General features: G+C 46.6%; 1 protein-coding gene across 2 annotated transcripts in view; it reads right to left on the reverse strand.

Annotated features, from left to right (window-relative positions):
* Positions 1-8,325: 8,325 nt before the first annotated feature.
* Positions 8,326-15,043, reverse strand: part of ZFYVE26 (zinc finger FYVE-type containing 26) — a 66,848-nt gene continuing 60,130 nt past the window's right edge. The window contains exons 37-42 of one of the 2 annotated variants that reach the window (XM_036254618.1): positions 14,491-14,690; positions 13,769-13,910; positions 13,412-13,471; positions 11,701-11,883; positions 11,070-11,114; positions 8,326-8,720 (exon numbers count right to left, since the gene is read on the reverse strand). In XM_036254618.1, coding sequence (XP_036110511.1) covers positions 8,517-8,720; positions 11,070-11,114; positions 11,701-11,883; positions 13,412-13,471; positions 13,769-13,910; positions 14,491-14,690 — 834 coding nt within the window. In that variant the 3' untranslated portion in view covers positions 8,326-8,516. Of the gene's footprint in view, positions 8,721-8,976; positions 11,115-11,700; positions 11,884-13,411; positions 13,472-13,768; positions 13,911-14,490; positions 14,691-15,043 lie in introns of those variants that run through there. The other variant, XM_036254614.1, reaches the window with a different exon arrangement.

The following is a 15,043-nucleotide window of genomic DNA, read 5'->3' on the forward strand; positions in this document are numbered from 1 at the left end:
TCTATTCTACCCTTTTTAAACCTACTTTCCCCCACCCTTACTGCTGATCCAAGGCAGACGTCTTTCTGACCTACTTTCATCACCTTCAATTTCCTCATCTGTAAAGTGAAAAATTGACACCTGTTTCATTATATTTTTTCTCATTAAAAGATTTGTCATCTTCTGTTAATTCAGCATCTACAGGGATAACTGAACTAACATCTCAATGCAGAGTCTAAATAGTTTTGGCATACTTTCACAGGTGTTCATTCAAGTTTTAATCTGTGTGTACAATCTATTATTTTCTACAGGTAGATATATGATATCTCTTAGTGAAAACAATCTGCTAAGAAGATCATAGAACATGAGGTACACTTTGTTCTGATAGGAGTAGATTAACTGCTGTAACAAACAATGCTAAAATTTAGTGGCTTAATATAGTAAAAATTGATCTCTTGTTCACATAGTCTAATGCAGGGATAGGAGTGGGAGGGCTGTTCTGCTCTACATGGTTTTCAACTCAATAAAATCACTATGTTGCTATGATCATCTAATATTATGTATTCTAATGGTAGTAGTTACCTAAAGGATTAAAAATACAAAATGTGCCCTGGCCGGTTTGGTTCAGTGGTTAGAGCGTCGGCCTGCGGTCCTGAGAGACCTGGGTTCAGTTCCCGCTAAGGGCACGTACCTCGGTTGCAGTTTGTCCCCGGCCCTGGTCGGTTGTGTGGGTGGCAACCACTCAATGTGTCCCTTCACATCGATGTTTCTCTCTCTTTGTTCCTCTCTCTCCCTCCCACTCTACCTGAACAAAAAATGGAAAAATGTCCTCGGGTGAGGATTAAAAAAACAAAAAAAAAACAAAATGTAATTATATTCAAGGTATTTGCAATTTAAACATATTTTCATAAAAATGTAAATTGAAAGGCAAAAATAAAAATTACTTTTAAAAATCAGGCTATTTTTTCTAAATATTTAAATTATCAAAAATTAAAAGGCAAAATACATGATTGCTATGCATATCAACATTTTAAATTAAAGTTCTTTCAATAAAGCTGAATTTTTTAGTTTTTCAAATTTAAGTAATTCTATGAACTTTTATAAAGCTAGAACTATTCATGATTCTAATGCTCAGTGTCCATGTAGCTGCCAATGTAAACAATGGATATCATGCTTCATGCATGTTTCCTCTATACCTACATGACATGCCTATCAATTTTAAAGCAATATGAATTGTTTATTATTTAACCTCCATTTGCGAGTGTTGCAAACACACATTAGTATATGAAGAGAGACAAGAAAATCGACTCTTAGGACTACTGAAAACAATACCTGTTTTAATGCATCTATTATACTCACACTGAGAGAGAATTTGACAATTAATGTGTCTTTTCTCCTTCCCAATAGCTCCCTCTGATCAAATCCTTCCTGCACTCAGGAGCAGCAGCACCTTTAAAGCATTTGGATGCAGTCAAGACATGTTTCCCTGGGTCTAAATAGTGTTAGTCATGAGAGTAGGTGTTCGGGCTCCGAGGTTGTGTTATGTCAGAACTTAGTGCCACAGCCTCAGTAACAGAGATGTCCACTTAAATAAATTTACCATAGTCTTGTGCATTTTTGTGAAATGTAGGACTTTTTAGGGTGCATGACCAAGGAAAAGAGCCCTTCTTGCCTTGGTCTCGGGGCTTTACTGTTCATACAGTCCTGGCACGGGACTGAGAGCCCAGCCCTGGAATTCCCAGAAAAGAGGCCCCTTTCATGTGTCTGCACCCATGTCTACCACAGAGGCTTAATGTCAACCTGGAATGAAAGATCGACTGTTCACTGAACACATGATAATCTTGCCTCATAAAATATCTGAGAGCGTATGATCAGACAGTAAGTATCTCAACTCAGATAACAACACGGTACTGCAGGGAGATGGAAGTGAATGGTGTGATCACTGTGGGTGTATACGGGTTGCCCAAAGCACTAGTATTTGGAAGTGTGCCACATGCCCACTCAGACTTGGTTCCCTGATCTCCTCAGCACTGAACTTATTCACTCCTCTTCAGTCTCCCATTCCCACAAGGACCACACCTAGACACCTTGTTATCACACGAACCTGCTGCTCCTCAGATATTTTAATTTCCAACATCCTATTCCAACCAAACCTCCTACTCTTCCCGCATTTTCCCTTGCCAATTCTCTGGCCACATCATCACCCCTGTCTAGCAAAGGCCAAGAGTAGAAGAATCCAACTCTCTGATTTCTATATGCCAAGAGGGCTGCTGAAGAAAATCACTCCACCGGCCAACTGGAGCCACGATCAGCCCGTGGTCATCAGCATCAGCTGGGCTTCCAGCCCTGCCTGTTCTCCGGTGGCTAAGGATGGATGCGGGGAAGCTTATATAATTTATGGGGCCATCTTTAAGAAGAGAATACAAAATTACAGATACGAAATTAGGTACAAACGTGGATATTGATCTAGAATGAGAAAAAAACAACCAAAGTAATGGGAGTAGTAGGAATTTAAGGTCTTCTGAGATCTCTTTAGGAGTTTTACCAGCAATGCTTGCATAAAAATGCTTTCTGGCCCTGGCCAGTTTGGCTCAGCAGTTAGAGTGTTGGCCTGTGATCCAGAGGAACCTGGGTTCGGTTCCCGCTAAGGGCACGTACTTAGGTTGCAGTTTGTCCCCGGCCCTGGTTGGGTCGTGTGGGTGGCGGCCACTCGATGTGTACCTTTCGCATCGATGTTTCTCTCTCTCTCTCTTCCTCTTTCCCTCCCACTCTATCTGAACAAAAAAATGGAAAAATGTCGAGAATAAAAAAAAACAATTCTTTCTGAAAGCAAGTTGGCTTCTCTTCCCCAACTAGAATACGATTCCCAGCAATTCACAGGGGCCCAGGTAAGCTCCAAAAGCTTCACAGTGGAAGTGCTTCTGAGTTTACAACACCTAGTTCATGTCCTTTCTGTATGCTCCAACCACTCAACTCACCAGCTCCCTTGAACCATTCAGTAAGAGGCGATTTTTCCTCTGACTTCATAGATGACATGGAAGCCATCAGCCATAAACTCCAACTTTCTGCTACCAAACCAGCAAACTTATCTGTATCCCACTCACAGTCCCTTCCTTTCCACCTTTTTCATTAGAAGAGGTGTCACTCCATCCATTTTTTAATCTTCATAGTGTGAATTTCTTTTACAATGGTCTCCTAGTCTCATCAAAGATACACTTGGTTTCTGTTTGTGGCCCTCCTTGGCTCTCTCCTGTTCCTGCTCGTACTACAAGGACACATGGCAGAAGTGCCCATCTTAGTCTGAGTAGGGAAAAGGTCAGAGAAGACTTCCTGAACTGAGTGGCCTGTGTTTAAGCAAGACCTGAAGGATGAGTCAGGTGAAGAGGAGGGAAAAAGCGGTGCGGGCAGCAGGCTCAGAAGGGGAAAAGAATATATCTCCTCAGCCCTGGCCGGTTTGGCTCAGTGGTTAGAGTGTTGGCCCACGGACCAGAGAGTCCTGGGTTCAGTTCCTGCTATGGGCATGTACCTCGGTTGCAGTTTGTCCCCAGCCCTGGTTGGGGTTGTGAGGGTGGTGACCACTTGATGTGTCTCTCTCACATCAATGTTTCTCTCCGTCTTCCTCCCTCTCTCCCTCCTGCTCTATCTGAAGATACATGCAAAAAAAAAAGTCCTCCAGTGAGGATTAAAAAATAAATAAATAAATATAATAATAATAATAATATGTCTCCTCTGGGAAACTAAAAGAAGGGGATGAGGCGTGAAGGTGAAAAATGAGTCATTTGACCTTGAGAAGCTTACAGTTTAGAAAAAGACTCTTAAACAGGTAACTTCAAAATGTTCACTTTCTCAACTATTTCTGATTCAGGACATACTGCAGTCTATACAATTACATTAAAAATTCTTTATTTACTGGTAAATAATGCGCAAATAATTTTTTAGGTGAACAAGAGATGATCCTTGCACACAAGGAGCTTATGGTCTATCAGGTAATCAAATAATAAGTACACATTGACTGTTAAGTGGGCGGAATAGGAGAGCTTTAAGTGACACAGAAGGGTTAAAGGAGTAAATTTTATGCATGTGTATTTTAACCATAAGAAAAACAATAAAATGTTCCAGAGATTCTGAGGTTGTAACTACTTATGAAGACTTTCCAAACCTCAAAATTATAGAGAAGTCAGTTTATTCTTCTAGAAGTATTATTTAATATGGGGTTGACTGGTGGTGCACCTTTTGGATAGGTGTTTGAGGTGAAGAAAAGAAGCTTCCGTGACAGTTAGGGGAGGAAGTGACGAAGACCTGAAGTGAGGTGATAAAGCAAAAGGACCAGGTTTTTCTGACTAGGCAGGTTGGCTGGGACTTGGCTTTCAAGTGGATATGTGCTTGATACATGCTAGGTACTTAAATGTTTGTTGAATGAGGAGGGGGAAGAAAGAGTCAATACAGAGAGCCCCTGAGGTTTCTAACCCGGGCAGATGCACAATAGTAACAATAACATTAATTAATATGAATATCCACTGAAGGAGGAAGATCAAGTTTATGGGTGGATTAAGATGTGTTACATTTTGGCCCAGCAGGTGTGGCTCAGTGGATTGAGCATTGTCCCATGGACTGAGAGGTCCCAGTTCTATTCCCAGTCAGGGCACATGCCCGGGTTTGGGGCTTGATCCCCAGTAGGGAGCGTGCAGGAGGCAGCCTATCGATGTTTCTATCTCTCCCGTCTTCTCTCTCTAAAAAAATCAATAAAAACATATTTTAAAAAAGGTATGTTACATTTCGGATATGGTAGTGTTTTTAGGTGCAGGTCAGCCACGTGGGTGGGTTCCAGAAAGCAGTCAAAAGGCAGGTTTGATGAAGAATTTAGACAAATTTGGTTTAGAACGCAGATGCTTGCTGAAACTATGGGGCTGTACGGGCCAGTATGAGAGTGTCAAGATAGAATAAATAGAACCTTGAAGAATTCCAGCCTGTAAGTGGAATGAAGAGGAAGTATGACCAGAGATGCAAATAATTCGTAGAGATGGCACTTGAAAAGGGCTTGAAGGAAGGGTTTTGACAACAGAAGACTGGAAAGTTGGGTAGTAGAGGTGGCAAAGGAAGGGTCCCAAGAAGAAATAACATGGACAGGAAGCAGGGAAGCACTCCTTCGAAGATGCCATTCAGTCACCGGATGTTGAATGACTTTGTTGTAGACGAACTGAAAATTTCAAGAATGGGTTAATCAACATTACTGTGGGAGAGAGGATGATGACCAACAAAAGGCCATTTTCCTCGGGGATACTGTGACTATTGCTATTTGGTTGCTTGGGTACGAAAAGAGTCTAATAGCACTTGATCTACTTGGCTTAAGCTCCAGCCAGAGATATCTGGTAACTTTGTAGTGTCTCAGGTTTCTAAACATAGTCAGTGGTCCTCTATCCTAGATTTAGATGGAGTGTTCCGATTCTCTTTGTTGTGACACATCTTTGTGCCATGTCTACACTAGGTGGTTTTCAGGTGTACTTTGATCATTACTGTGTGTGTGTGTGTTTCAGTGAGAAATGGCACGAGATCATGTTTCCGGGTAAAGGAGGTAATGGCAGCAATGCCGCTGTCCACAGCTCAAGTATCATACACGAACGCGTGCTCTGAGAAGATGGCATGAAAACAATTTAAGCTAAGCTGAGTCCTACTTTCCCCAAAGACCCTACACTTGGTTTCAAGGATTCACAATTTGGTTGATATTAAAGACATAGAATTTAAAAAATGACAAACAGCCCTGGCCAGTTTGGCTCAGTGGTTAGAGCATCGGCCTGCGGTCCAGAGAGACCCGGGTTCGGTTCCCGCTAAGGGCGCATACCTCGGTTGCAGTTTGTCCCCGGCCCTGGTCGGTCGTGCGGGTGGCAGCCACTCGATGTGTTCCTTTCACATCGATGTTTCTCTCTCTCTCTCTCTTCCTCTTTCCCTCCTACTCTATCTGAACAAAAAATGAAAAAATGTTCTCGAGTGAGGATAAAAAAAAAAAAGACAAACAGCATTAAAAAAAATCTAGAGTACCATTTTTCATTGATCACACAAGCAAAGACCTATAAAGTTGGGTAATTGTTGAGGCAAGGGTGTGGGAAAACAAGCACTGTCCTACACACCTGGTGGGACACTTATTTGCTGTGACCTCTTTGAAAAGCAACCGGCAACACTTACCAAATGCACATCTCCTCAGACCCAGGGTATTCTGGACACGTTAAATCATTGCAGTACAATTTGTAGTGGCAAAAGATGGCAATGACCTAACGGTCCATTAACAGAGCTGGTTAAATAATGATGGCATATCTTCACCATGGGCTCCTTTAGTTATTACTGCTGCTTATGGCACTATACACAAGAATCTGTTGACACTGGTGACCTCTGGGAGGGGACTGGGCTGAGGGGACAGGGATGGGAGGGACTTGTCACTCGCCTTCTGTACCTGATGAATTTGTAAGCTGTCTCCACCCACTACCCCAACTGAAGCAAAAGAGAAGTCTTCTGGTAGTAGAGAGTACACTATAGTTTTTAACACATAGGACACTTTAGACAAAGTCATTAGTTATAATGGGAATCATTTAGAAAAGTTCAAGAATTGAAGGCCATCTTATCTTTTCCACCCAGTTTTTCTCTCCACACAGAACATGAGGCAACAAGGAAGGGAAGGTAAGAACAAGACATCACAAAGAAGTCAAGAAACTGGTAGGGCAGAGACTTTATTGTGGCTGCTTGAGTAAAACATTTAACCCTTCGACATGTGCATTAGTTTTGTTGTTTGTTTTGCAGGAGACCACAGTGTGATGCTCAAAGGCCTTTAGCCTCATCTTATGTCAGTCTAGCTAATGGTTGCCTATTTTATAGCTCAGCTAGTAAGAGAAAAAAGTCAGGAAAGCCTGGTTTAACATCCCAAATTAAGGGCTGCAAAATCTGCAGTCCATGCATATAAAGTGCTTATGTTCAGTGCAAAAAGGTCAGATTCAGAAGGGCAAGGAGATACCAGGGAATGATGTTTCCCGGGAGACAGATGCATTCTACAATTCAAAGGAGGAAAAGCCACTTGTCAAACTTCCCCCAAAAGAGATCTAGTATTTTGTTTGCAGTCTTTCTGCTTTCTAACAGGATGAAAACTTTGAACCTGATAGATGTCCAGAATAGTTGTTTATTTTACTATCAAAAAACCTGGTTCAGAGGGAAGTCCACAGGGTTTTAAGCACCAGAGATACTGACTTCGCTTCTAGTTCCTGTTGGTCTCAGCAGCAAATGTGAGATCAACAGGCTGAGCTCTGGCTGGTGGGAGGCTCAGAGCTGCAGAGCTTTTCTTAGGCCTCTCATTTGCAAATCCAAGTCACTGAGCATGACACTCTTTCTAAAACATTGTCACATCTCAGGTGGGAAGACAAGCCCATATCAACTCAGCACATCACCTAGTTTCACCAACTGGATAGGATTTATTCAGTGTCCCCTCATCTGACTCTTGTCTGCAGACCCACCTCCAAATGGAACCCTTGACTCCCTCTGTTAAGACAAAGAAGTGCCTGCCTTCTCAGTGACCCCAGGTCTCTGCACATCCATCCTTCGGTCTTGAAGAGACTGGAGAGAAGTAGGAGAGAGGAGGAAGTGGTTTCCTAACCAACTGAAGGGTCATGAATAGGACTGTAACTCAAATAGGCAAAAGCTAGCCATTCATTCTGGGATCCTGGCTACCATCTCTCTCCCTAGACTCTCAGAGGGAGCCACATCCTCTAACTTTGCAGCAGTGACAGTCGCAGAAGCCAGCTCTGTGCTTGTAAACAACACCCTGCATTTCCGTTCGGAGAGGCTGCCCTTCCTCTCCCTGCTGGGTGAATCCAGTGGTGACCTCCTGCCCATATCTGGTGTTCAGACCTGCCACCTGTATGCACACCTGTGGCTTTCAGACGCCAGCGCCTGAGGGAGGACCCTTCTGTTCAGACTGCCATCCAAGGACTCGTGGTCACTCCTTGTGCTTTTGAGAGGAGACACTTGGAGCAGTTTGTTCCACAGGTAGCACTTGCCCCAAGGCCATCTCTGAAGCTGGGAAGGGGAGGGAGGGAAAGAGGCAATCCTTTTGGTAAAACCCTAGTCACGAGGAGCTACTGGAATGTCTCCACAGAGGGGACTGTGTACAAACAGGATGACCCGGGGTAAGAACCAAAACGCAGGGAGGTTCGTCAGACCGGCAGAAGTCTAAAATAAAGTGCCTCTTTTCAGCGGGGGAGGGTTCACTGTTCAGAAATGCTTGGCGTAAACCTGAGCGCACGGGAGCGCGCTCTCACACTCACTCACTCTGAGGTAGAAGAACTGACCATCTCCAGGCTAACACACAGAGTCCACCGTCTCAGAGAAACATGGCACTTGCGTGAAAGGTCCTGTCCTTGTCCCAGACGGCAAGGAGGGTCCAGTCCAGCTCTCTCCGACCTGGGCCAAGCCAGGGAAGTCTCAGTGCACAGGAGGAAAGAGGGGGAGAGCATCTTTATCCCTCCTGTCCCACAGCTCTCAGGGCCTGCTGCCCACGGTCACTTCCTGGCGCCCGAGCCAAGGGCACCCCGGGCGTGGCTTGTCAGAAGCCACTGGGTGCAGATGTCTTGCACTACAGAATCCCCGCTGCTCTCGGCGGCCTGCTGCACCTGCTGGACGAGGACGGTGGCCCGTGAGTGTTCTTGCTTCACGGCAATCAGATAGGCAGAACGCAGCTTGCAGCATGTCAGGTAGGCCCGAACCTGGCGGGACCGTGGAAAGGAAAGGTCACTGACGAATCACCAAGACGCACACAGCGTTGCGCCAGAGCTCAGGCACACAGCTTTTACCTCTCACCCACTGAAACAATCACTGGGTTCTCACCGTTTGTTACAGTACTGCAACTCTTCAGACATTCCAGACACTAGGCTACTACACTGTGTTACTTTACAGTGTAAAAAGTTATTACAAATAAGTTAAGAACTTCAGAGAAGTGAGCAGGAAGGCTGAGGTTGGCCTCTGTCCTTTCCCCCCTCACTATCTCGGGCTCTCCGGCTTCCTCCTGGCTTCACTGCCCACAGGTTGTGGTTTTAGTTATTTGGGTGATTATTTGATTAATGTCTGTCTTCTTGACTAGGCTTTTAAGATCCATGAGGGCAGAAATAGTGTCTGTGTTTTCTACCCTTGTATTCCTGGTGCCTAGCACAGGGCCTGTAGTAGGTGTTCAATAAGCACGTATCAAGTGAATGAATGAATGAATAAATGAATGAACAATTATCCCTGTACCCTACAATGAGCACACAGATCCCACTCCTTGTTTTTTCTGTTTCTAACCTGATGAATTTAAAATCTTTTAGCAGGAAATTTGAGGAATAAAACTTATAAACATAATTAGAAAAGGTCTAACTTTTGTTGTTTGGGTCAGAGGAAGCCGTGTTTTGGGTACGGGGTCTCTCTCCTACCTCTGGACACCCTCAAGCTCACGAATCCCCAGCTTGGTGAGACGAGAACCCTTGTTCCCCTGCCCCGCACCAGCACCTCCCTGACCAGCCAGCGTTCCAGCGAGACCTCACCAGCGGCCCCCGAGCTTCTCCTAGAAGCTGCCTTTCTGCTGTGACATTCCCTCCTGGTGGTTGGAGGGGACCCTTCTCTCTTCCTGTTTCAAGGCTCCATACTCTTTCTTGTCTTGATCACTAAAGTCTTTCTTTCCTCAGCTCAATTACAGATCATCTCCCACAGCGAGAAGATGTCTGGCACGTCTGAGTTCACTGACGTGATCAAGTCCTGCTGTTTGAATATCTGCCTGCTGCCCTGTGATGTTCCCACCCAGCCTTCAGCTCCACTTAGCACCTATGCATGTTAAGTACATAACACTAGTTCGCAGGCAAAATTCCTACCAAGAGAAGGAGGGCATTTTTCCAGAAAGGCTGGAATAGGAACTGAATGAAGCTATTTTTTGGCAAGATTTTATGGCCTGAGACAACTTAAGTGCATTAAAACAGCTGCTGGGGAAAAACCCCACAAACCAAACCCTGAAAAGTAATGACTGTCTGGATCTTAGTGCACATCTTTCCCAGGGACGAAGCCTCTGTCTTGCTGAGTGGGGGACTCCCTGAAGGCTTGGAAAAGGACTTCAGTCTGGGAACTAGGGAAGCTGGGTGTCTGGCCCGGCTGTTGGGCTCTTATTTTGAATCTAGAAAAGTAATCTTCCACTTTTCAGAATGTCAGAATTCCATCCTTTCCATAGGATCTGGTCAGGATGTTGCAGAAATAAAGAAATGTTAAGAACACCCTTGCCTAACTCCTCAGACGAGAAGTGCCCTGAACATTCACTCCAGGGACCAGCAGCACTGCCGCCGGAGCAGCTCCGTGGTTGTGCAAACGGACGTTTCCCTGACACTCGTTTGTTCCCCTTCAGCTGACAGATCAACTCCCCTGCTAGAGGCCATGGCAGCCCAGCTGGGAGTTCCCAGGCCTCTCCTGGCCCGTGCACCTTCCTCCACTGGCAGGGGCGTCGGGCCTGCCGTGAGCCACACACAGGGGCAGCTGGGGATGCTCTGGCTCTGGCTGGCACTCCACGTCGAGGCAACGTGACGCGCAGGGTCCCTGATTCCTTACTGCACAGGGAAGAGCTCGGAGGCCACAGGAAAGAGGCTTGTTCCAGAGGAGACACCATGGGTATTTGTTGGTCAAGGGTTGGGTGGGTTTTTCCCCTGACTGTAGAGGGTACCCTTTTCCTTCTAGAACAAAGAAATGCCTGCCCAGTCTGAGAACCTCATTCCATCAGTCACCTGATGATGGAAGGCAGGGATTCCCTAGGGCTGTCCCAGAGAAGGCCTTCACAGAAAATGAAGACACAAGAGCAGCCTAGGACATGTTTGTCTTGGGGACAAAGAAATGGGAAGGCAAAGGCTCAGGTGGCGATGTTCATGCATTCCCCATCCATGCCCCCTCCTCACACCCCCACCTGGGTCCCTGCGCCAACTCTGGCTAACAAGGAAGCTGAGACACAGGTTGAATGGCACTGTCACGGGGAGCAAGGAGTAAAGATGAGGGGCCAAGCCAAGGTGATGTTCGTGAGCATCCCCAGGGAGGGAGACAGTCCCGCGCACCTTGTTGTCGTCGTGGTGGATCGCCTGGATCAGGCCCTCCAGCTCCTGCGCGAACAGAAACAGAGTCGTGAGAGTGAGAAGAGTCCCCGGTGAAAGCTGGGGCCCGATCCAGGCGCCAGCCCGTTGTTCTGACTCCAGGATGGGGATCCTGCTTGACTCTTTTTTTAATAAACTCAACTCCTGCTATAAGAGCAACAAAGGAAATCTAATGATAACACTAGCTTAGGCATTTGAGGAGAAGAACGGCTCTCAAGAGGCATGTCCTTGGCCTTCGCAGACGATGCGGCTGTCACAGGGGACAGTTTCACAGGCAGCATGCTTCGAAGGCCATCTGCAGACCCACCTCACCTTCTCCGCAACCACAGCTCAGCTCCAACAGTTTGCGGGCACTTCCAGGCGCAAACAACATTAGAAATAGGAGATGAGGGCCGCCTTCTGGGTGTGAGGGTATCAGCACCACTTTTCTTTCCAGAGAAAGGCTGATCAGAGCGAGGCCAGTATTACAGAGGGGTCAGAAAGATAAAGGGACCTTGTAGAGTTTCAGGTACATTGTGGGAACAGAAATGTAAAGAGGGGGATGTGAAGACACCGAACTAGAGGGAGGAGCCAAGAGTTCTGGGAGTGAGCGCACCTGGGGTGGGATTCTCTTGAATGCTTCCAAGCAGTTGAGGAGGATGGTGTCTCCGTCACCCTTGGCTGCCATGCCTGACTCACTGACACATTTGAGCAGCTGTCGGATCTCACTGTATTTCTCCCTCTCCACCAACTGCCGGGCAGCTCTGCAGTAGGTGGCGGCAGCATCCAGCTGGAAGTCCTAGAGCAGAACATGGGGTGATGGGCTTAGAGTGGCAGAGATCAACATGGGGTGACAGGCTGGCAGAGATCAACATGGGGTGACAGGCTTAGGGTGGTAGAGATCAACATGGAGTGACGGGCATAGAGTGGCAGAGATCAACATAGGGTGATGGGCGTAGGGTGGCAGAGATCAACATGGGGGGCCGGGTTAGGGTGGCAGAGATCAACATGGGGGGCCGGGTTAGGGTGGCAGAGATCAACATGGGTGATGAGCTTAGGGTGGCAGAGATCAACATGGGTGACAGGCTCAGGAAGGCAGACATCAACATGGGTGACGAGCTTAGGGTGGCAGAGATGAACATGGGGTGACAGTCTTAGGGTGGCAGAGATCAACAGCGGGCAACATATAAAAAGCTCCCACTATGCTTGGTGTAGGTAAGCCATACTGATTGTAGTCACAATAGAAAACATACATATAACAAACAAAAAGACAAGCAAAGTTCCTCTTTTGGAGTTAAGCAGACATTTAGGAAGCAACCATGAAAATCGTAACCTTAATATCTAAACTGGTACATCTCATTGGCTATTGTATCGCTTTATGAAAACCTTCTAATCAAATTCGCAACAGCAGTTCATTCTCTCTCTAGTGAGTCACCTTTTCTAGGGAAACGGAGGTCGGGGCAGGTATCTACTGTCCTGGACACCTGCTGCCATGAAGAGGTGCCTTCCTATTCGGAAACAGACCAATTCACCAAAAGACTGATTTGCTAGAAACTACCAGATAAACACTTGAACTTTAAGCCTGGTCTGGGACAACCCCTGCCACAGGGTCTGGGAGGAGCTGCTGCTCTGCCTGATCACAAGGGTATGTGTGTGTGGAGAGCTTTGTCCAACACGAAAAATGGGTGGGAAAAAAGAATCTGTTGACGGTTCATGAAGCCACTGATCCTTGAGACACGCGTAATGCTTACATTTAAGACCTGCCTGCCCAGAACGATGGTTCTGTGTGTCTGTGCAGCTGTGCGGTGGGGGGTGGTCTGGAGAAACCGCTCTGCTCCTCGCGGTGTCAGTGCCCTGCTCTAGGCTCTGCTGCAGCGATACAGCTGCACCTGTGTCCTCGAATCGCAAGCAACAGAAAAGGTACTGATCAAGCCCACTCTTGGGCGGATGGATGGAGGCGCAGCGCTTGTTGCCGGCGGCCCCTTCTGCTGCACCGGGACCTGTCACCCTTCCCTGGACCCCTCCTCCAGGCATGCTCCCCTGTGAGAGTGAGCGGAGGCTCTGCAGGGGAACAGCTGTGGGGAAGTGTCCTCGACTTATTTACATGATAGCTTTTGAAGAACTTATTACTGATTACTTGGTTTTTGGCACAGTGGCCTAGAGTCTTGAATTTGACCTGTTCTGTAATAGCCACCTTCTTGATTTCATCCTTGATGTACACGTAAATCTGCTTTTCTGGGGATACACATTTTCTGAAGAATAATCTCTCACGAAACTGGTCAGGTGCTGATCACCCTCAGCATAATCGTGAGTAATCCAAGTCATACCTGCAGAACACGGAATGCAATTCCAAAACCATCTTCTACATTTTTCCCTGCTAGCATGACCTGAAAAGGAGAGGGAAACATGCTTACGAAAGCAGTGATTATGGAGCGGCCCTTCAATCGAGAGTGAGGGCCCCATTTATTCATTTATTCAACAGATATTTGTGGAGATCTACTGAGAGCCAGGCACTAGGGATACAAGTGGACTCAAAATGGCCTTTCTCTCCAGCCTCCTGCGGCTCACATTCTGGTGGGGCGGCAGTCATCAAACAAACAACTGAAATAATATTAGACGATTACAACGGTGACAAACATGCTGGGAGAGAACCGTCGACTGTAGGTCTGAAACTTCGCACGTACCTTGCAGGCGACGTCCATTTTCATGTGGTTATTCCCGAACAGGGTTGGCAGAGGCAAGGCGGTGCTCTGCGAGGCCCCGGCACTTTCACACCGCTGTAAAAACCTAGTCACTTCCATCTGCAGCTGAAGTGTGTTCATGTGCCTACGGTGACATGAGATGCACAGTCTAGCCTCCTGAGGGGCTTCAGGAGTGACGTGACAAAGGCTGGGTGACTGAGAAGTTGTAAGGAGATGGCAAAGGGAAGGGCAAAAGACATGATGTGGAAGGAGAAGAGATCGAAACACCCTCTGAGCAGTGATGACAAGAGAAAAACGGTGGCCTAGTGCCCTGTGCAGACTCACAGTAGTTAAGGAGCTTTGTGGAACTGGATGAGGTCCAGTCCTCGAACCAGAGTATTTACAGAGCACCAGTGTGCTTCTAACAACAGAGGTCGAGACAGAAGGAACGCTGCCTTCCTGGGGTCCATCGGCCAAGGAGAGATGAATAATGAACAAATGCATAAAATAACTAGCAACTGGCCTATGAGGTAATAAACAGTAGCGATGGGGCACTTTGGGCGTTATGTTCTAAGCAGCAGGATCAGTAGGAATAATTCCTTTTAGATGAGGATATTTTTTCTCCCAAGGGTTTAGAGATGGGCAAGAGCAGCTTCATCATCAACAGATGCTCAGTTCTAACCTCAGTTCTGGCCCACCCTAATTATTCCTGAACCCTGAAATACCTTGACACATCAGCTGCAGTCATCTTCTTTCGGAAGAAGGTGGTTTTCTTCCTTCTAGAGCTGTGGGAGGTTTCTTGGAGGTAGATCTTCAAGTGGTCCTTGGCCTTGAGCAGCCATGAGAGCTTCTCTCCCAGTTCCGTGTATGTCTTTGCTTTGTGACTGAAGAACCGAATGCAGGTCATGGCAGCCCGGACTTGGTCCTAGAAGAGAAAAACACAAGTTCAGGTCAAAGGAGACCTGGGATACTGGAGGGTGGGGTGTGAGGGCAATTCTGATCTGATTCTCACCTGTGGCTCTTGCCCGCACCCACTCCCATCGATGGCTGCATGGCTACTTTGTATCGGTCACTCCTAGGCCCGAGATCCCACAGGGAAGGGGCTGGCTGAGCTCTTGGGTAGGACATTATTCCATCACAAAAGAGATCTCAAAAAGGATACTTTTGATTCTCCATTCTACTTGGCTTCACTCTTACTGTGGCATTGAATTACTCAGTTTCTCGTGATTTAGTATTGGCAGCCTTCAGACAGATTGGGAGAAACTTGTTTCCTCTCCC

The sequence above is a fragment of the Molossus molossus genome, unplaced genomic scaffold (genome assembly GCF_014108415.1).
Source record: "Molossus molossus isolate mMolMol1 unplaced genomic scaffold, mMolMol1.p scaffold_m16_p_1, whole genome shotgun sequence".
Taxonomy (NCBI): domain Eukaryota; kingdom Metazoa; phylum Chordata; class Mammalia; order Chiroptera; family Molossidae; genus Molossus; species Molossus molossus.